The sequence below is a fragment of the Cottoperca gobio genome, chromosome 22, assembly GCF_900634415.1.
Source record: "Cottoperca gobio chromosome 22, fCotGob3.1, whole genome shotgun sequence".
Lineage (NCBI taxonomy): Eukaryota > Metazoa > Chordata > Actinopteri > Perciformes > Bovichtidae > Cottoperca > Cottoperca gobio.
Window position 1 is genome coordinate 12,846,052 of NC_041376.1, and position 20,859 is coordinate 12,866,910.

Below are 20,859 nucleotides of genomic sequence, written 5' to 3' on the forward strand. Positions count from 1 at the left end.
GATCAAGGTAGAGACGGGATGATAACACATACATGAGGGATGGGGCAGGATAAGGAAGTCACTGGAAAGACAGACGGAAAGTGCAATCTGTATTCGGGACATGGTGCAGACAGGTAGGTTTTCTGTTGTTTACGGTGTTCATCCAGTGGCAGTTCACTGGAGGAAAAGGCAAAACTGTTGGTCAAGAGAACAAAGGGTGTTGTAATGGACAAAAGCACATGACTATGTGTGAACGTTGATGTGTGTGTCATTGCAGGCCGGCAGTGATAGGAAACTGTTTCCTGATGAGTGGGACGCAGTGTGCTGTTAATCAGAGGGATTAGCTGTTGAGTAACTCATTAGTCTGTCCTCATCAACACTTCTGATAAATTAAATCAATAGCTCTTAGGGGCATTAGGGCATGATGGCCTGCTCATTTCTGAGGTTTCCCCAGCACTTAAACTCTTTCTTTTCTTGTCCTTCTGGGAGTTCACACAAGTTCTGGACTTTTTTTAAATGTATTCCCACACTACATTGGTCTTTGACTGTCGTCGACCCAGGCAACTGTCAGACTGAGTGAATTGAAAGGATTTCTAAGCAGCTACACAGTTTTTGCTTTGTCTCTCAGAAACATTGAGATGCCAGAATGTATTTTTAAACCTCTAGTGTCCAGCTGTGTTTGAATATGTTGCGAGCTGGTCACCGCTGCTGCACAACACTTTAAATTTTTTCACCCCTGACTGACCTGTCAGTTCAGGGGTCTTAAGCTCCACAGAGGCTGCAGTCCAGACTTAGACCCCTGGCAACCCCTGGAAGCAAAGCAAACAACACACTAAACAGAGCTCTGCCCTGTCTGTCTCACAGTGGCAGAGGGAAGTTAAAGGTGCTTTATTTTCTGTCCTGTTTTCAGGGGAAAAACAACAAACAATGGAAACTAAGATTATAGGGACATTGTAAGAACTGACCAATTTTCTGTCAATTATTGCAAGATTTAATTGAATATTCAGTCAGACAATCGGACTAAAATTTGTTTGTACATTTATAACACGCACCAGGGAGGTGCACTTCCTCTGCATTGTTGACATCCTCAGTGTATCAGCAGCAGCTCAAATATTAGCTCTAAAGTCATTAGTCCACAGAAAATGATTTAGCAATTTTGTCAAAATCAATTTGTCATTATGTCAGGCAAAAAACACCACACAAATCATGACTGATCGTCACATAAAACACTGAATGTGAAGACTATTCACTATTTTCTGACGTGGCCAAAGTGATTAACCCAAAATATATAAGCAAATTGATCATTAATTGAAATGATTGTTACTTGCAGCCCTAAATAGAATAATTTTAGGTACTGAGGCTTTAATAAAAAACATTTAATGCAATTGGCATCAGAATTGTTTTTCAGATATGTATTAATTTAGACGGATGAATAACCGAAACGCACATTTTACCAGGAAAATTGCTATTGAAAGAAAATCTTAACAACTGTCATCTGTGTGTGGTAATATATGTTTTTTTCATACTTTGATGCATATTTTTCCACATCTTCTGTAAAAGAACAAATCTGCCCTGTTTCCGTAGAGTTTAATATGTGTGACTCCCCTCTAAAAAGAATACACAATGAACACTTATCTCTGCCAGCGCACACAACCCACCCCATGTTATAATCTTATCTCAAAATGACTGTCATGCGCCAGCAATTACCCTTTTTCTGTCATGGCTCGGTCTCCTTGGACACTGTACTGAATGAGGGATATGTGACAGGCAGAGAGGGAGTGAGGGGGTGAAAAGGGAGAACGGGAGGACGAGGAAAAGGTGTGTGTGGGGGGGGGGTGAAAGCAGATTTAGAGTGAAGAGTTCCTCAGTCGGAATCAGACTTAGGAATGCAGTTGCTGCTCTTACCAGACAAGCTGCTGCATGGCTACAGCGGCCTTGCAGAGTGGAAACTTATTACTACACACACACACACACACACACACACACACACACAACACACACACACACACACACACACACACACACACACACACACACACACACACACACACACACACAGCGTCCATAACCTCAGTGGTTTCGGTTACATAGCATTTTGGTTTATTTGTGTCATTATTGTCTTACGCCGTTGTTGTGCTTATTTTTATAACCGTCATCACCAACATGGTATTTTTCTGAAACTGTATCTGTTCTGCAGCAAACAATGGGACCACATAATGTCAGCAAGGGCTTGTGTTTCTGTCCAAGTCCTTCCCCACTGTGTGTTTATGCTGATACGCTGGTATGAAACCAAATTGTAGGAAACTTGTGGCCATGCTGAAACCCGGCAATTATAATGACGTTTTCATGAGCTATTTGGTCTCATTAGTTGTATTTGTTGTAATCCTCTCTGGCAATGAAAAAATACTTTTGTTTCAAGATGGGAAATCTTTCATTGATGCCGCCTGATGACTCCCACAAAGCTCTCGTAAAAGACTATTTCAAAATGTCAAAATGCTCAAGCCGTGGCATTGAGTATTTCCAGTTTGTGTCTTGGTGGCTTCCTCATCCACTTTGAGTGTGCAGAGCTGTAGCCCAGACAAGGTTGCTTAAGTGTGCTCTTCCTTGTTTGATAATGCTTAGAGCAGACAGCCAACGCCCTCATTGATGCCTGCAGGTGCCGCACAGTAACACTAGTTTTTGCACGGTTGAACACTTGCCATTTAGTTACAGAGTCCCTTTTAATTGTAGTTTTAAAACTATTATTGCCCAAACTGGCTGTTACTGTGAAGCCTATACTGGTTATTCTCAGCAGGAAGACTGCAACAGATCCAAAACATCCTCCACAAAAAAGGAGAATATTAACCTTGGTTATCTGTTATTTCCGTCTTGCGGAGATTAACCACATTCAGTCTGAGCGTAACCTCGCTCACTGACTGCTAAATCATGCCATGTGAAACCCGGCAGCTCAGTCGTAGATGTGAATGGCCTCCTGGTTAAACTAAGCCAGTCCTAATTCAAACAAAGGTGGCTGCCTGTATTAATGCCACTCCCTCTTGGCTTTGCCTTATCCTCATGAGGCACTGGAGTCCCCTTCGCCAGCCTCCCTGTGTGACTCAGCGCAGTTAAAAGTTCCAGTTCCTGGAGACCCGGCCCCGCCACTGCCTGCAAAATTCACATTGTTCATATTTGCCAGAGTCGATAAGGGTGTGATTACAACTGAGCATAAAATAAGTAGTGTGAGTTAAAGAAAAAACTTCTGTTACAGACGGAGAGCTGCTGTGTTTTTAGGCTGTCCAACTGTGAATTTAGATCAAATAGTATTTTTACCTACTTTTTATGAAATGTTTGAACGTAATTCTTTTCCACATGGGTGGGGTTTGTCATATAAAACAATGCATGTCGAAAAATGTTCACAATCATAGGAAATGATTTCAAAGTCAGTCGGGCTGTCCTTGACTAAATAAACTTTTAGTCCACTAACACTCATACATTTTTTAAAACTTATTTATTAGTGGATTTATTTGACAGATCTGTAACACTGACTTTGTCCACAAAGAATAATGTAAAGGCACCACTATACATATTGTGTTTACCAAAGATGTGCACATAAGTTCCTTGAGAGTAAAAATAAATAAATTCAGCATGGAAAAAATGACGAATCGACCGTAAAACATACTCTACTTTACAATTCCTCTTTGACATGGATCTGTTGAGGGTGTGTGCATGCTTAAGTCACCTAAAGTAGTTTTCAAATATCTAACAAGAACGGGCTTTCCTTCATTCTTTTTTTCTGTCTAAGAAAAGGTACAGTAGAGCCCAGTGTTCTGTGGATTTGGGTTTGGATTTGCACAGTAACCTATGCCACTGTTCTTTGCTTAAGGCATACAGGTGTCAGTGCTTTGCTTTGCTTTAAGTCTATTGACCCACCTGTGTAAAATTGGAAAGAAGACCCACATTTGCTCTGGAATTTATGTCTTCGAGCTCCACTCCAGAACATACGGCTGTCTAAAGTACATAATAAATACATGTCACTTCCAGATTTGCTAACTGTCTATTTCGTGATGACAGTGTATAAACTATTATCGGCCCCAGTTTACTTCATGCTGATGTGTACACACTGCTGTCAATGTCCAATAATCCGTCAGTGCTGCAGGTATTGACACACTGCGTTGAGGTTTGCTGTGTTTGAGCGGTACCTCCTGTCCAATGTGAAAGCCTGGCGTCTTTTGTAAAGGATAAGTAAACAGCATGTTGGAACACATGCCTGTTCCGGCAGGACTGGGGCTGGGCTGGAAAACCACAGCGCCGGGTTTAGTTTGTGTGTGTGTGAGAGAGAGACGGAGAGGGAGAACATACAACTTTTTTGTTTGTAAATCAGCTTAGGGCATATGACTTGATCATGATCTTTCCGATGATATGATACACCCTGATGTGGTTCAGTGTAGGCAATGCTGCCGGAGGTTTTTACTCAGGTTTGTGCTGCAAATCCTCAAAAACAAATCCTTTTTTTGTGCATTTAGTCTGTGTATCTACTTTTATGAATTGGGGTGTATGGTTAGGGGTTAAGTAACTGCTGGGACAATGCAGCCATTCTGTAATTAAGATGTCGGCCTTGATGCATTCACTTTATAGGGAGATTGTGAGTCTAACAGAGGATTGTGACAGTTACCTTTTACCTAGATAAACTAAGAGATGGAATATTTTCTTTTGTAAACAGATAAAAGAAGATTTTAAAAACATGGACGTCTTCAAACAAACAGAGGATTTTAAATGACACTCCACCGCGTACGTCACCTCTTTACATTTGTTTGCGGAAACTGAAAATTGCAGGTTTTCATGTGTGACCACAGCAATGAGTCAGCTCCTGTGAACCGACTGCACAGACAGTCTGCCGGGTGGTCCTCCGCCGTGTCCCAGAGTTCTTAGCATTACTCTGGTCCCTCTGTGATGGATATAATATGAGGAGTTATTGCAGTCAGAGCAGCCCATATAAATGAATGAACCAGCCCCCCCCCTTCCACCCGAGAAAGACGTCTGATTATTGGTGACTGTAGCCAATACAGATGCACGGATCTTAGTCATGCCAAAATGACTGTAATTTGGAGCAGGAGAAACACGGGGCTTAGTGCAGGGAGAGGCCTGGTACTTTTCTCTGGAGAAGATGGATGCTTTCTTGTTATTTAACCTTTCACTACAACTCACGTCTGCTCCATCAGATGTGAAGCAGTGGATAACAAGTTCAGCTGGCCAACATTAAGATAACAAATTACTTAAGAAACACCCACATATGTATTCAGTTTAGAGAAGCATTCAAGTACTTTCAAGTATTCATCTTAAGCCTCTCATGGGGCTGCATACCTCTCCTTCGGGACTTCAGATTTAACTTGACTTTTAAACCATACTAGCAGCATTTCATGTTGTACCAACAACCATAGTACCCAAACTCATTATAGATTAATCTGCCGATTATTTTCTAGATTACTCGAATAATCGTTTGGTCTATAAAATGTAAGAAAATAGCAAACAGTGTCTCAAAGTCCAACGTGAGGTCTTTTAAATGTTTTGTTTTTTCAGTCCAAAACCTAAAGATATTCAGTTTAATATGATATAAAACAGAGAAAAGCAGGACATCTCCACATTTGTGAGGCTGATGACAGCATTTTCAACCATTTTTCCATGAAAGATTACTTAAACGATTTATGATTAATCAATTAGCAAAATAGTTGTCTATTATTTTTCTGCTGATTGATTAATCAATAATACACGTTGCAGCTCTACCTCGAGCACCATCATCTGGTCAAAACTTTAGTTTGTCCAATACTTTGGTTTTATGACCAAATACTTACAAAACTAATAACATTCCCATCAGCTTTTTGTGTTGCGCTAACTAGCAAATGTTAGCATGCTAACACGTGCTAACTAGCAAATGTTAGCATGCTAAATTAAGACAGTGAACAGGGAAACATTATACTTAGATTTACATGGCTTTATAAAATATAAATACATTGAACCCTGCCCACTTAGGAGACAGGAACCTTAAACCATTTCATACCACTGCTTGTAATGCGTCATCTTTAGTTATAGAGCACCTGTGATTATACCAGCAAAACATCAGCATGTTAGCATTGTTACTTTGAACATTTTAGCATGCTGACATTAGCATTTAGCATTATTTTAGTACAGCCTCACAGAGCAGCTAGCATGGCTGTCGACTTGTCTCTACTTTAAGATCACAGTGGAGACCAACGCCGGCCTAGGAAAGCACACTCTCAGTCTGGGCAGTTTATTAGGTACACCTTGCTAAAACTAAGGCAGTCCAATACAACAGTCCTGCAATAAATCCTACCATCATAAAGGTTCAGTTTTTGCTGGAACTGTTTTAAAAAGTCGAGGTTTGTCTGTTAAAAAGTAAATTTATGACGATGATATGTAAGACACTTGGCTCTAAAAGTGCACATCTGCTTGAAAACTTTCCATACAATGCATCCAAACCAGAGTCCTCTCACAACTCCCCCTCTGCATTACACAGAGCTTTGATCATGAGAAGCAGTTTGAAAAAAGTCACATTTGTAATCCTCAGAGAACATGACATGGGTTTATGTGGTTCAGCTTCATGTCTCGTCTGGGGCAGCAAAGTTCTCTTTGAGACTGTGGAAGATGTTTGGTTCTATTGCTCACATATTGCTAAAATCTTCCCGCAGTGTTTTTCATGTGTGACCCTGAAGCAACATAGCAGCCGAATCCTTTTCATAAATGTTCTCGACAGCAAATCAAACAGGGATTCATAATTCTCTCACTCGGACTCCGCTCCCATCCTTCCTCCGGTCTTTGTGTGCTTATGTATAAACTGCGACTCCTGTCATCTTAAGGGCTGGCTCCTACTTTTAGCCTGTGATTTTGGAGATAAGTATCTAATAAAGCACGCAGCTGGAAGAAGCCCAGTATAAGCTACGGATCCCTAAGAGCAAGGCTGGGAAACCTGCCTCAAAGTAGAGGAGTTCAGCAAGGTGAAGAAGTGGAGGAAGGCGTTGAGCTCATTCTACTGAGAGAAATAGATGAAGCAAGACAATGAAACATAACAAGGACCACGAATTGATGATATATTAAAAGGCAATGTTCTCTAAATGGGGCTCGATGCACATTGGTTTATTTTTCTATTCTCTTCCTAGTGTGCTGTTGTGCCTGTGTGTAAAAGTGCAGGAGCCTTACGGGTGTGGCTTTGTGAATTATGACTCCATGTTATGGAATGAAGGGAGCGGTGCCAGTGCTTTCTTTGCAGAACTGTGAAGTTTGGTTTAGAGGCAGGAGGGGGTCTAAGTAGGCTGAGCGTGTGGGTTGAAAGAGCAGTGCCCACGGAGACAAACAAACACAAACAGACAAACAAACATACGTACTGTCTAAAGAATACAGCTTTGCAACTTTGGATGCAGTATTTATTTAGAGTACAACTGGATTAATCACATTTTGACAATGACCAAATTTCCAAAGCATACTTTGTCTTGATTTAAACTTTATAAGCACTTTTCTTCACGATGAAAAGACTTTACTTGAAACCTGTTTTGACACAGGTGCTCTATCATCCATCATCATGAATCTTGGGGCTGTTTTGGTGCATTCAATGAAGCGCCAATAGCCACTATATCAACTGCAGAAAAGCGTGCAAATAATGAGCCATGTTAATGGGAAATCAGAAGGCAGACAGTAATCAGATACAGTAATTGTTGTAAGAACACTGACTTTGGTAGCCTCAGCAGGCCTTTCTTTGCAGCAGCCAACTCTTCAATATTGGATGTTGTGATTTTCCTGAACAGAACAGCGAGGTTGGTTTTCATAACAGCCCTTCCTCGCAACTGCACACAATGACGGGTAACTTTGACAAGTAATAAGAATTACTTTCAACATTCACTGTGATGGATTACCTAAAGCAAGTATCTAGTCTCTGTAAATAATTTAATACTGTACTGGTATCAATTGAAACCATTGGGACCCAGGAGCGTTAGAAAAAAATCCGGTATGGTCCTATTATCTCTCCCTGAGTGCCAGCACATGTTTTCATGATGATGATGATGACTAAAATTTAATTTTGGCATCCCCTCTTCTTTTTTTTCTTTTCTTCAGTGCATAGTTCCAGAGTGAGGTGGTATGTCAAACCGTGACTCGCTGGGGTTCGGGGAGCTTCTTCCCCAGGATGTGGTTGATATTTTTGCCCAGGAGAAGAACGGCAAAAGAGGCCAGAAGAAGCGCAGTCACTCCCTAGGCCGGGCTCTGGTCTGGCTGAAGGGCAAGAACAGGAAGGATCTCGGTGCTAAGGGACAGAGGCTGGGTCTCGGTCCTGCACTGGACTTGGCTTGTGACAGACACCCTGCTGGGCATCAGGGTGGACACAAAGGAGGACATAAGTCAGGAAGACAGGCTCATCCACAAGGTAAAGGTTATGGTAAGAGCCTACAGCTGGGGTGGGGAACCTTTTTCCTATCAAGGGCCATTTAATTGTTTACAACATCCTTTAAGGGCCATACTAATTATTGAACTCATAACCTCTCACAGCCCATTCATTTTACTTTTCTTTTATGCTGTGCAAAAAAGCAACTTTTTTATCCATGTATCTTTCTGTTTTATCAGAAAACAATCCTTTATTAGTCCCACAACGGGGACATTTATCTTGTCACAGCAAAAGAACATATGAAGTAAAAAGGCAGTACACAATAATTAAATAGAATAAAAAATAATATAAGTACCAAGTGGTTGATAGAAAATAAAGTGAGTATTGCACAGTAGTGGTGGAACAGTCTGTTCTTGGTGTGGTGGTCTACCTCTCTATCTGTCCATGTTTGTATGTTCCGCTCTGCAGAGAGCTGCTTGTTGGGCCAAACTCCGCAGAAGAGCGTTAACTTTATCCAAACGCACTCGTCCTTTCAGCTCGTACAGTTCGGCATGTTTTCGTGGTGTAATGACAATCAAGAGTCTTTTTCATCACCGCAAGCGCGTCCGCACAAACTAGACACACTGGCCTTTTACTTCCACAAAGAAATAATCGTTCGTCCATTTCTCCTGGGAAGTGCGACATTCCGCATCCAGCTTTCTCTGTTTTACACTCGCCACGCTGCGTTCACTGATGTCAATGACAGTCTCGTTTAAAATGTAAGTTTCTTTACATGACATGACCACATGATGACACGTTCCGCTCGTGTTGTGTTCAAGGACCCTGACCTTGGCCAGGAAAAACGGCCGATTTATTCTATTGCCGTCTAGTTTTTTTTTTCTAGTGGATTTTTTTGCGTGTGTTTATGAATTACCTCGAGGGCCGGATAAAATGGTCTCGCAGGCCGGATACGGCCTGGAGGCCGGAGGTTCCCCACCCCTGGCCTACAGGATGCTCAACAGCCACTCTATCCCCTTTTAGTATTTTTATGTGACTGCTATTTGATAATATTTTACATTTAAGAAAAGGAAAGTAGCACACCATGAGAATTTGGGTAGAAACCAATAATAACATTATAAAAGTTTTACAAAATACCCTTTAATGAAATAAAACATTAACCTATGGGGAATAAGAGCAGAGGAACTATTTGACACAGCAAATACCAAATATTTAATAATAATGCGTGTCTGCTTCATAATGTAGGACTCAGAGAAAATGTAATTGCAACATTTTTATATTTCATTATCTTATTGCTATTTATCAAGCAATACATTAGGTTGTTTTATTTTTATTTTAATAATTAATTTGACTGGGACTATACATGTAGGCATTGTACATTAAAATAAATGCAGTTCCTCTATCTTCTAGCCATAACTAACTTGCAGACCTTGTTCCTGGTTAGACTTCTAAGAAATAAAAGTACATAATACAACAGTCTAATACGGGTATGACCGCAAACAATAAAACAGACAAAGAAAAAAAAGTATTAACAATTACTGAATACGATGATTAAGAAGAAAGGAATGACATTAAATATTTCAGCTTTTCAAATGTGTAAATTTGTTGCTTTTTATGTTATTGTAAATTAAATAGCGTTTGGTTGTTTGGCTGTTGGTTGGATTACACAAGGAATTTAAATACTGTACATCACCTTGGACACCTTGGATTTATTTGTACTATTTTCAAACAATTCTGAACAATGAAACTATAAATCAAATAAATAGTCTAGATTAAATCGAAAGTAATTATTAGTTGCATCCCTAATAAAAATGCAATATCAGCAGCTGGCTGGCAATCAGTTTTTTTGGATGCCAGAGCGTCCTTGAATGCATCTCCGCAGTCTCTGCCATACAAGATAAGGCACCTTTGACACACACACAAAAACCAGACCATACAAGCAACAAATTATTAAACTGTGATGAATTCCTCATCTCAATCAAGTCCATGCCAGCGGATTAACATTTTGTACTGACATCAAGGAAACCAATGAGTGCTTGCAAGGAAGGAAATTACTCTAAAACATGTAAATCTAGAACATATTTGTCAATAAGACGAAGTACTTTATTACCCAGTGAAGTTTTTTTTTTTAGTAAATGAGCTAAAACAAAAAAAAAAGTGTGGTCTGATAATGTATTGTACTTTAATAGGGAGGTCTTTAAAAGACATTTAAAGACATTTCTATAGGGCGCAGTTTATCTAAAGTCAGTAGGAATAAGGAACCAGTTCAATCTGCCGCTCCTTGGCTCCAAGGCATGTGTGTGTTCACTGGAGGGATGGTTGAACAGACTGACTTCCTACTTGCTCTCTGACCTGCAGCTCACTTTGTTTGCCCTGAAAAAAACAATCTCTGTCTGTCCTGTTCTATGATACCTTCACTTAACTTACCTGGTCTTCAGGTTATGTGGAGTTTAAAGTGCTGCACTGTGGCGGCCATCCACACGGGACACACATGATGTGTGGACGGCTTATTTTATTTGAACCTTTTGTGCAGTCACAAACACACAGTTCACAACTTAAGGAAAACCCCACCCACACACATAGTGAACACAGGGGAAAAAAACAACGTATTACTCTCATGCTCACAAGGATATATTGCAGCAACACACTTTTCCCAGAGCTCTGGGATCTTGTTGGAGCTTGTACATGTGCACTCGTATGTCAGCACATTGAACTGTACCAGTCCTGTTTTCTCTTTGTGAACACAGTTTTTTTTTTCCCTCCTTGTGTGAACTGTAAGTACTAACTTTAGATTTACACTCATTAATCACACCGTGATGCAGTCAGACCTGAAACACAATTACATTAACCGGCAACGTCTTGTCCTACTGAGTCGGTATATGCAGAAACAGAAAAGCACACACAGTCTTCAGGCTGTTTCTCTGCCAGTGCTTGTGCAGTCTTGGATGTAAATTTCTTTAAAGACCGAGGAGGCTCCGCCTGTTTCTTTTGCTGCCACTTCTTCATGTGGAAGCACAAAGCTTGTAGTTCAGCTGGAAGGATGAATATGTATAAACACGTTTTTAATCACATCTGTGGCTTTGTCGAATACTTAGACAAGCGAATCAGCATTGACTGGAACATAAGTATGTAGACTGCGTTACGCAATCTTTGCACTATTGTGCTACTTATGGTTAGTTAAACTAGCAGTGCGAGGCTAAGAGTTCTGTCAGAGAAAGTAAACTGTGAAGACAGATACGGTATTTCTCCTCTGCCAAGGTCAGCTTAGAGGCTACCTCCCACATCAGGCTGTTGAATTCTTCTCCTTCACTTTTTCACACATGACTCGAGGAGAGTTACTGAAAAGAGTAGATTTTTGACCAGACTTTAAACATTGTTGTGATGAATATTCTTCACATCTATTACCTTAAGGTAATGGGCCTCAATGTTGCAGAAATACATCACTACAAAGCCAGAAATGAGTGTGACTATTGAGTGTGATTTATGTGCCCGGTATTATGCTGCTATTAAGCCCTCAGCAATTAACGTGTTGTGCATGGCGTGCAGATTGCATGTGCTGGCTGCAAACCTCTCGCCAGGCGTTTCCTCCAATTTAAGGAAGGAGCTCAGCAATTCCCAAAATGCATCCAGAGGAGGTTTATTGCAGGAGCAGGACACAAATGTAACACACTTGCCCAGAAAATTGAATACCTCCAGCTGAGCCCCTGATGATGATCTGTATTGAGGCCAGAGGGGCCTCCTGCCCACTAAATGCCTGGTATGGCAGGCACAGTGCCAGTTAATTAAAAGCCATGCCGGGACCGTTTACAGTGAGGGAGGAACAAGGGGTTCTGTTATTCCTGACCCCTCCATTCTGGCACAGAGACACTGGCACAGAGACACTGGCACAGAGACACTGGTACCATAGAGGATCACATGCATGTGTATGATGCGAGAATAGTATGATCGCCTTGGTATCAAATTATCTAAAAGATCAGCATTGACTAAATATTTTGTAAACAAGCATATATTTTGGTTTATTTTATAAAAAGAAAAGAAAATAAGTTTAATGAAATCTTAAGTAAAGAGGTAAAAATGAAACCCCAAAGTATGGTTTACATTTTGTACATTTGCAAGTGCCTTTAAATGTTATTTAAAGAAAGGGAAAACAACATCCTCTTTTAAAAAAATATAATTTTAGTAGATGCTCCATAAAAAAATAGACAATTTTAGAGCTGAAAGGGGTTAATGTTTTGATTTTTCAAACCACAAAAGAAATGAACAAGTATTTAGATAATTGTTAGATAAAAAGAAATGCCAAACTTTTTCCTAGTTTTAGCTTCTAAACTGTGAGGATGTTCTGCTTTTCTTTTTCATATATATCAGTTAACTTTAATATCTTAAACACAGCAAATGAAACAAGCACTTAATATTATCACCCTTTTTACATTTTTCTGACATTTGATTCACCATACAACGACTCCGTTAATTGATAAAATATCCGCAGATTCATCGATAATGAAAATATTTATTTGTTGTGTCCCGAGATAATATTACAACCGACTTTTCAAAATGTTTTTTTCTGACCCATCATTACAAAATTAAAAAAAGAATTACAAAAATGTAAATCTTTCAAACTCTTTTTTCAAAGCCAACATTTTTTAAATGCAGTATACTCAAATGTTTTCCATCCCTCAATACTTGGATAACCCAAACTAATGTCAAAGTTAATCTACAGTTGGCCCTAAAAAAAACCCTCCTTTAACTAAAGTTAATTTAGTTTCTTTTAGAACAAAGTGTACTAAGTCACACTCAAATGTAAATCTTTTGGAGAAGAGTTGACCAACTTAAATGTGTCCTGATTTTAGACTGATACGACATCAGACATATTTAACCTCCCCATGTGTTTGCTTTTCAGTTTTAGTTAAGGATGACTATGCAGGTGGATGTAGATTCCCTGTTAGGGTGAGAATCCAACCCCTGCATGGGGTTTCCTTAACCTTTGCTCTTGTGGGAATGTGTTTTTGTAAACAAGGCCCGTGGAGTTTGACCAAAGAGGAAGCTGCACAGTAGCAGGTTTTGGAGCGATAAACTCTGACCTCCTGGACCTTTCAGTGTGGTCGACCCATAAACTCTGCATTGCCTTCTCTGATTACCTGGACAATGTTTCATCCTGAGCCAAAAGGCAGAGATTATCTTTCGTCCCATGTTAACTGGCTTCCATTTGTGTAAGTCCTTACACTATTAATGTGCGTCTGTGCGTAGCTGTTTGACTGTGATTAATGTCCTCGCCGTGCTGTCGGTTTACTCGATCCTGTGTAAACGTAGACGACGGGCCTCTCTTATGTAACTCTGGCCGCTCAGAGCCTGTCTTAGCTTCATAGTGGGGTGGAAGAGGAATGCCCCTGGTTTGGGTAAATGGAGATAAGGGGAAGGACTAATGAGGTCATACAGTCCTGTCAAGGTATGCTCAGAAGGTCACCTGTTCACATTCCTGAGCTTTATAAAGATGTTTATTTGAGGAGGTTAGAAATAGGGAGTGCTTTCTGTGTGTTGTTGGTGACAGAGGTATTATATTTGTTGAATGTTGTATTATAGACGCTGCTTTAAGAACGTTTTAAGACTAACACATATCTGTTGCTTTACTGTATTCGCCTTCTGTCAGTTTATCAGGCGGTATAAAGCCCAGTTAGTTAAAGGTGCCACGTGGTGCCACATCAGTTTTGACACAGTTGTATAAAAGATTTGCAGCTTTTACGGGTTCATCACCAGGTTAGTGCTTCTGGGAAATATGCTAGAGTGTACATAAAACAGATTGCGTTATAGCATAAATCAGGGGCGAAGGGTGTTTTCATGGAAAGTAGAGCTCAAGGTGGCAGATGGTAGAGGAAGTAAAAGAAACACATGCAAGACATTATTCATTTAGGGAAGTGAAAGAAAACAAAGAACAAGGTAGAGCCCTGTTCAGTACTGTTGTCTGAATCCTGCTCCTGCTCCATCAGGTCAGACACCTTTACTGCCAGCTCCCGTAAAAACTGTGTTTCGGTAAACAATAACAATAACAGTGTAGGCGGAGAGGAGTAGTGCACCACAGGAGACAGCGAGAGGCTTCCAAAACAAAAACCCACAAAATGATGATAAATTCAGATGACGGGAAAATCAAGAAGACACCACAGTAACTGTAGAAAGTGCTTCGTTTAATTGATTGAAAATGATATTGCTGTTAAGGATGGTACCTTCTAATGTTGTTTACAACAGTGTAGCTGTGTGTGATGATGACACAATAATAACAAAGGGCAGGAGAACAGGTTTAAGAAAACTGGCATGTGATGGAGAAAACGGAAGTAATCAACCAGCCGGCCTTTTTAAACCGGGCCTACATGCCTTTGAGACATGTTATTTAGCCTTTATGTGAAAAACACTTGCAATGATCAGGTTAATTTCTCTTGTACTTTTTGTCACTTTGTATTTAAAATATCTGAAAGCTAAGCCGACACAACACAAGCACCCATCTGCTCAGGGGTTATGTGAGAATCGAGCCGATGCTGACGTTGTGGGAATTTCTGTACTTGAGGACTTGACTTACTTGTATAGTAAACAGTTGCACAGATGCGTGTTTATAATCACAGGGTTTATGGGCATTTACTAGGATTTACTTTCAATAGGTGGAGAGTCACCATGCCTGAACGTCAGAGGAGATCATGTTTAGGTCATTGAAATGGTTAGAGGAGTTTACAAAGTGCCAGTTTGCCCTCTAGTCACAACCGAATAATGTGCTCCAGTTTCATTTCATCAAGTTCCTTTTATTCCTTGCGATCCTCTAATGTTTGGTGTCAGTGTTACCAAACTAAGCAGCATGGCTAAAAGCAACAGTTGTTAATTATGAAATCATACATTGTTTCACTGTCAAGATGTGAAGATACGTTACTGTGGCTCTGAGCAGACTTCACAGGCCATTGTCAGGAAAGGAAAATGTTTGCCAACACACTGTGGCTACAGAGACACAAATATGTGCTTGGAAAGTTTTGTGAGTCACCTGTCATGACTTCTGTTGTCGAATGAGGCCGTTTTTAATCAATGGAGCTCACTGTTATGGGGAGAAGTTCACTGCTTGTGAAGATAAGTTTGTTGCTTTTACCTCACTAGTATAGCAGAGTTTAGTTAAGGTGCACACAGTGTTATTCATGTTCCCCTCCCCAAGAACACACTGTTCTGTCTAGATGTATTCGCTCAGTGGAACTGTGATAAGCCTGCTTCTATGTAAAAGAGGGACTTGCTCAGTTTACATCGGCACAATCTGCCATCTACAGCCGTGCTCGCCGCTCTGTGAGGCTGTATGTGGATGCAGCGTGTGTTGAGCTAAATACTAAAGTTAGCATGCTGACATGCTCATAATAACAACGCTGAGCTTTAGCAGCTGATGTTTCCATCTTGGTGTAGTGTGTTAGCATGCTAACATTTTCTAATCAGCCCCAAAGACGAACTGATGGGAATAACACGTTTTTCACGTATTCACTGTAGGACTGAAATTTCACGACACTTTAACCAAAGAGCTGGAACTACGGACAGACTTACACTAAGCATGCCAAAAATGTTTTAGCCATGTTTGGATATTCTCGTTATTTTAAGAAGCTAGTAACACAATTTCCCTCATTTCTGATTTAGCTAACTCTGAGCAACTTGCTAAACATTTCACCTTAAATACACCCAGTGCAGTGTGTCTCTGCTCACTCTTGTTCTACTAATAAGCCTGTTTTATTGTCTGTAATCACATATAGTAGGAGCGCGTAGCAACGCTGTGCATACATTAAACAGGCACTAGCAGGCCTGAATATTTTACATTCTTCTGCAGTTTTTTAATGTGATTTTGATTTGTTGCGTATGGCTTAGCTTATTGAGAGAGACCTCAGTGCTATGAAGCTGACCCTGACTTTGAGAACTGGAGTTTGCTCACTCATGACAGGTGAAGGCTGTTGGGAGGTTCAGGATGTAAACTGATGTAAAGACATGGTGCAAGAAGTGGCCTGTAGAATATTAGCGATTGTGTGCATCTGTGTGCACCTTGGCTTTATTTCTGGAGGTATCTGTTACATGCTGGCTTACAGATTGTATTGTCTGCTGGTGAATTTGAGTGTAACCCTGCGTGAGATCATGCCGGTGTATCTGTTACCTGGATTGTTGTCCTTCCATGTCGCACCACGCTTCGCCCTTCCTTTCTTTCAGCTGAGATGTTTATATTTAATTCATTGAAAACCAAGCGCGTTAAAATAGTCACGCTTTGACCAGGATGTGTCCGGTCAGTGTATCTTGACTACCTGCTTTTAGGGAAACTGTGAGCCGTACAGCTCTCCCCGTCATCACAGTGCGTTCAGTGGGGTTTGTGCTGATTAGAGAGGCTTAAGCACCTGGCAGACAGCACCCTCAGAGCTGGAGAGAATGTCTCTGCATCATGGCTGTCTGCCTGGCGGTGCAAAACAAGAGAAAGGGGCAAGTTAGGACAGGGATGTTAGGTGTGTGCGGGGTATTTGCATCTGTTTGATTCCCATGAAACGGTTCTAGCAAAAGTGTGTGTGTGTGTGTGTGTGTGTGTGTGTGTGTGTGTGTGGGTGTGGGTGATATAGATTAGATGATATTAACAGAACCTTTACAAAAAATAATCTGTTGTCCATCCCATTTGAAACTAGTATCTGTCAGGCAGAGCCGAAGCCACTGAGGACAGTGAAGTCACATTCTCAGTATTCTTTTTGGGGATTTTAGCAACCTAGAGGGAGGTTTACACTCTACATTTAAAATAAAGTAAAAGTACTTTGCCCGCTGACACAAGTATTTCTACAGCGAATAAAGTTAAATTTGGCCTCTTTTTGTTAAAAACAAGTAAAGGATTCAGTATTTCCTTGCTATAATTTTTGTCCCGTCTGTGTGGAGCGGGCTTAAAAACAGCACAAAGAAAATCAGACTCGGGTTTGTCCTGGTATGGTAAACCAGACTGCTGTTGTTCTTAGATAAACTGTTCATGTTGAGTTAGTCACTAAAGTAGTTTAATGTTAAATGTTACATTTATATGCTCTGATTTTGAAGCCTTGCTAGAAAATGAACTGAAAAAAAAAAGAAACACTGAAATTAAATTAAATTAATTCACAGATTAGTGCTCCTAATCTAAAATGGGTTGTCACGGCTAAAATGTACAAAGTATTACCATGGTTGCGCATCATAAACACCCTTCACCGCCGTCTGTGTCACTGGTTGTAATTTGTTTACAGGAGTTGATGACGCAACATGTCTCCTGAAACCCTTCTGTCTCTGTTTACTGCTGGACAATCCATATTTTCCCAAAACAAACTTGCCAACAGATGTTTGCTTCTTTAAAAATGTTCTACTTTAAATCCAACATCAGTTACATGTCATAAAATTGAATCATAATTCCCTTCTATTTTCTTTTTTACACATTATGTTTCGATACGAGAGGCTGAAGTCTGCAACTTGAACTGGTCACGCAGTATCACATCCACTAGATTTAGTCTGTTTATCCAAATCTGGGATGTAAACATCATTTTTCAAGTTCACACATAATCACTACCAGCCCGTTAATACCGCCCGCTTCAGTGACAGATGGTGTCTTTAATATGTCAGTGATTAATTTGGACACAATTACAATGGGATCACAGAACCAGTGCTAATATGAGCTCCTCATTACCGTGCAGCCGGGCCCCACCCGTCACTCCAGTCCAGTGTGTGCTGTCATGGTAACCACAAGTGTTGTCCTGCTCTGACTTCCCCCTACACATGCATATCAACTTTCTGTTTACATCTAGGGCTTGAAGCCTCCACTTAAGAAGTTAAATAGTGATATTTTTCCACTTGTTACTATGTGCTGGTAACACATGCGATTCTTTTCTTTTCGTTTGTAAACTGCTTTTGTCTTGAGTCACTCGGTAGGATCACGACCATGGGAATGTTTTCCATTTGTTCAGATGGCATACATTCCTCGTCATGTCTGCTCGGCACACCAGGAAGTGAACAAACCCCTAAACCGCAGATGGGTTTGAGGTGTCCTAAATAGAAAGCAGAAAGAAGAAATGCTAAAGAAATAGTCTCAACAACAGAAATTGTATAAACTTTAAACGGTTACAAAAGGTGTTTAATGCTTCTCCAGATTATAATATTAATCTCTAGATAGCAGCTCTCAATTAACTAAGTAATTTAGGAGTGTCTGTATTCTTGTTGTACACTAACAAATCAGCAGCAATGGTGCGGGAACAATAGGGAACATTTTTCACATGTAAGACCATGTGCTGTGGAGCTACGGACCTCTTTTTAAAACATGTTTTTATTCTTGTTTTGAGAATAGATTATTTTAATTCACTTACTCCCCCTTGTGGCAAAAACAATAAAGTTGTATGTCTCATAATGAAGTCTGAGGAAGTAAATACATGTGTGGTGTTCATATAGTTCTATAGTGACAATTGTGTACAATCTAACAAAGCAGTGTAGTGTTATTTATTGCCAAAGCTCAAGTGACGCTCTGTTATCTCAAATCCCTGACAACAGCTTTCTCTTCCTCTCAATGTTTACTCGTATGATCACAGTTTGATCTGTGCCCTGTCGGACCAATCCGGGGCGAGCGTGCCCGCAAATGGGGGGCAACAGTGGGATGCTGGGCAGCGAGTGGGGGAGACATAGTAGAGAAAGATGGCAGGAATTAGGCTGCAGAGGATTAGTGTCTGAGCTCTGACTGTCTATTGGCTGTAGAGACCGGCAACGCTCCGCATGGACCTGAACTGACAACAACAAGTTCATCAAAAACAAGACTATCATCCTGCCACGATCACAAACGATCTTTCCAGGATGTTTTTCAAACTGACGGACTGCACCTTTTAGAGCCTCCTCTTTCTTTATCCCAACTTTTGCATAGCTTGGGTGTACTTTTGGATTACTCTACGAGAAACCATGGTAGTGCTTCTGACTAATAACTCTAGTAATAATTCCAACTGCTTTCCGACTCTCTTCAAGAGGAAAGGTGAGTGAAAGCGGCACAATTGTTTGAAATGATCAGACAACAGACTTGATTTGTTTATGACTCTAATCAGTTGCCCGTGCCCCGATTGTAAAAACTGCTGTTCAAGTATGACCAGGACAGGCAGTAAAGTAATTAAAGTGTGGTCATTCACTGTCACTGTGGACCATAAAAACTACTGTCAGTATGTTATGTTTACTCGCCTGATGTTGAACATGCTGTGATTTCTAGTGAAGCTAATACTTGCTATAAAATAGAATACTGTTATTGGAATTTTACATATTTATAGATAATTGCTGACTGGGAGCACCTCTAATGGCGTTACAAAAGAGACTGGTGAAACTTAGTAACGATCCCTGAGCACATGGCTGCCGAGGCTAATTCCTGCATGGTTTTACGGACAGTAGAGTACATCGAGTGGCTAAGTGTGGAGCACTTAAAAGTGTCTTAGCAGATTTTAGCCCAATGATCACAGACTGTTTCCTGGAAGCGTTGAGGGCACCACATGGATCCCAGAGTTCAATCACATGCCAGTTGGTCAGCAAATGTTAAGTTATTATAATGTTAGTTTTTGTCTTTTATCTTGGTTTTTATCAAGTTTCTTACTTCGGAGTAATTAAAAAAATGCAAAAATGACCATAATCCATACAGAGTATTGCATTAAACATGATTTTGTATGACCGCTAGTCATTAGAAGAGGTTATTCAGGTTATTCAGATGGTGCTCAAAGTTCTTGACATGGCATTTCTGGCGTTTTATAATTAGTTAATGAAAGATTGAACTGGTGTACTTTGCATGCATCAAGATGTGACAGCAAATTAATTAGTTTCCTTCACACTGTCTAACCTAATGAGACTTGTCCTCGAAGAAAATGAGCAATGCCAGGCATATGGATCTGACGTTTGTTTTTTTAAACTTTTTCGTTGTACATACAAACAGCCTTTAACACAAACTATACACACACAATTGCCTGGCAAAAAAAAAAAAAGCGATACAAGATAATGTTTGTAGGTCTTCATACATTATATCAAAGGGACACATAGCAGTTAAATGTGCAAATATGATTTTTCTAAGGGCTAACCTGGTGTTACGTAGATTTTTGATTTGCTAATCCTTTTTTAAAACTTACTGTCAGTCACTGGAGTTTAATCCTGCATGAGTGCACGAGTTCAGCCTTTTTAATTTGCACTCTCGTGTAATTAAACCTAAAACATATTACAGTGCTTAAATGGCAGACACCTGAATGCTCTCATCCTGCCCATATGGACCCCTCATCTACTATTACAGTAACACAGAGCTTTAAGTTGATCCAGGCTGATCCTCTCTCCCGTCTCTCTCTTCTTCAAGCTGTCCCAAAGCGAGATGATGATAAGACCCCGGCACAACCGTTGTTCCAGGAGAATGTGTTCATCGAGGGTAGCAGGCCCGAGTACCTGGAGAACCTTCACACTGAGGCCCTGGAGGGATTGAAAATGATGCAGCAGGAAGGTACAAAGCGCCCTAGTAATATACAGCCATACACCTG

General features: G+C 40.4%; 1 protein-coding gene across 4 annotated transcripts in view; it reads left to right on the top strand.

Moving 5' to 3' along the window:
- Positions 1 to 20,859, top strand: part of LOC115027848 (uncharacterized protein KIAA1522 homolog) — a 29,151-nt gene that overhangs the window by 1,322 nt on the left and 6,970 nt on the right. For 2 of the 4 annotated variants that reach the window (XM_029461370.1, XM_029461372.1), the window contains exons 2-3: positions 8,080 to 8,398; positions 20,682 to 20,822. In XM_029461370.1, the coding sequence (XP_029317230.1) occupies positions 8,104 to 8,398; positions 20,682 to 20,822 (436 nt within the window). In that variant the 5' untranslated portion in view covers positions 8,080 to 8,103. The remainder of the gene's footprint in view (positions 1 to 8,079; positions 8,399 to 20,681; positions 20,823 to 20,859) is intronic. The other 2 variants (XM_029461371.1, XM_029461373.1) reach the window with 2 other exon arrangements.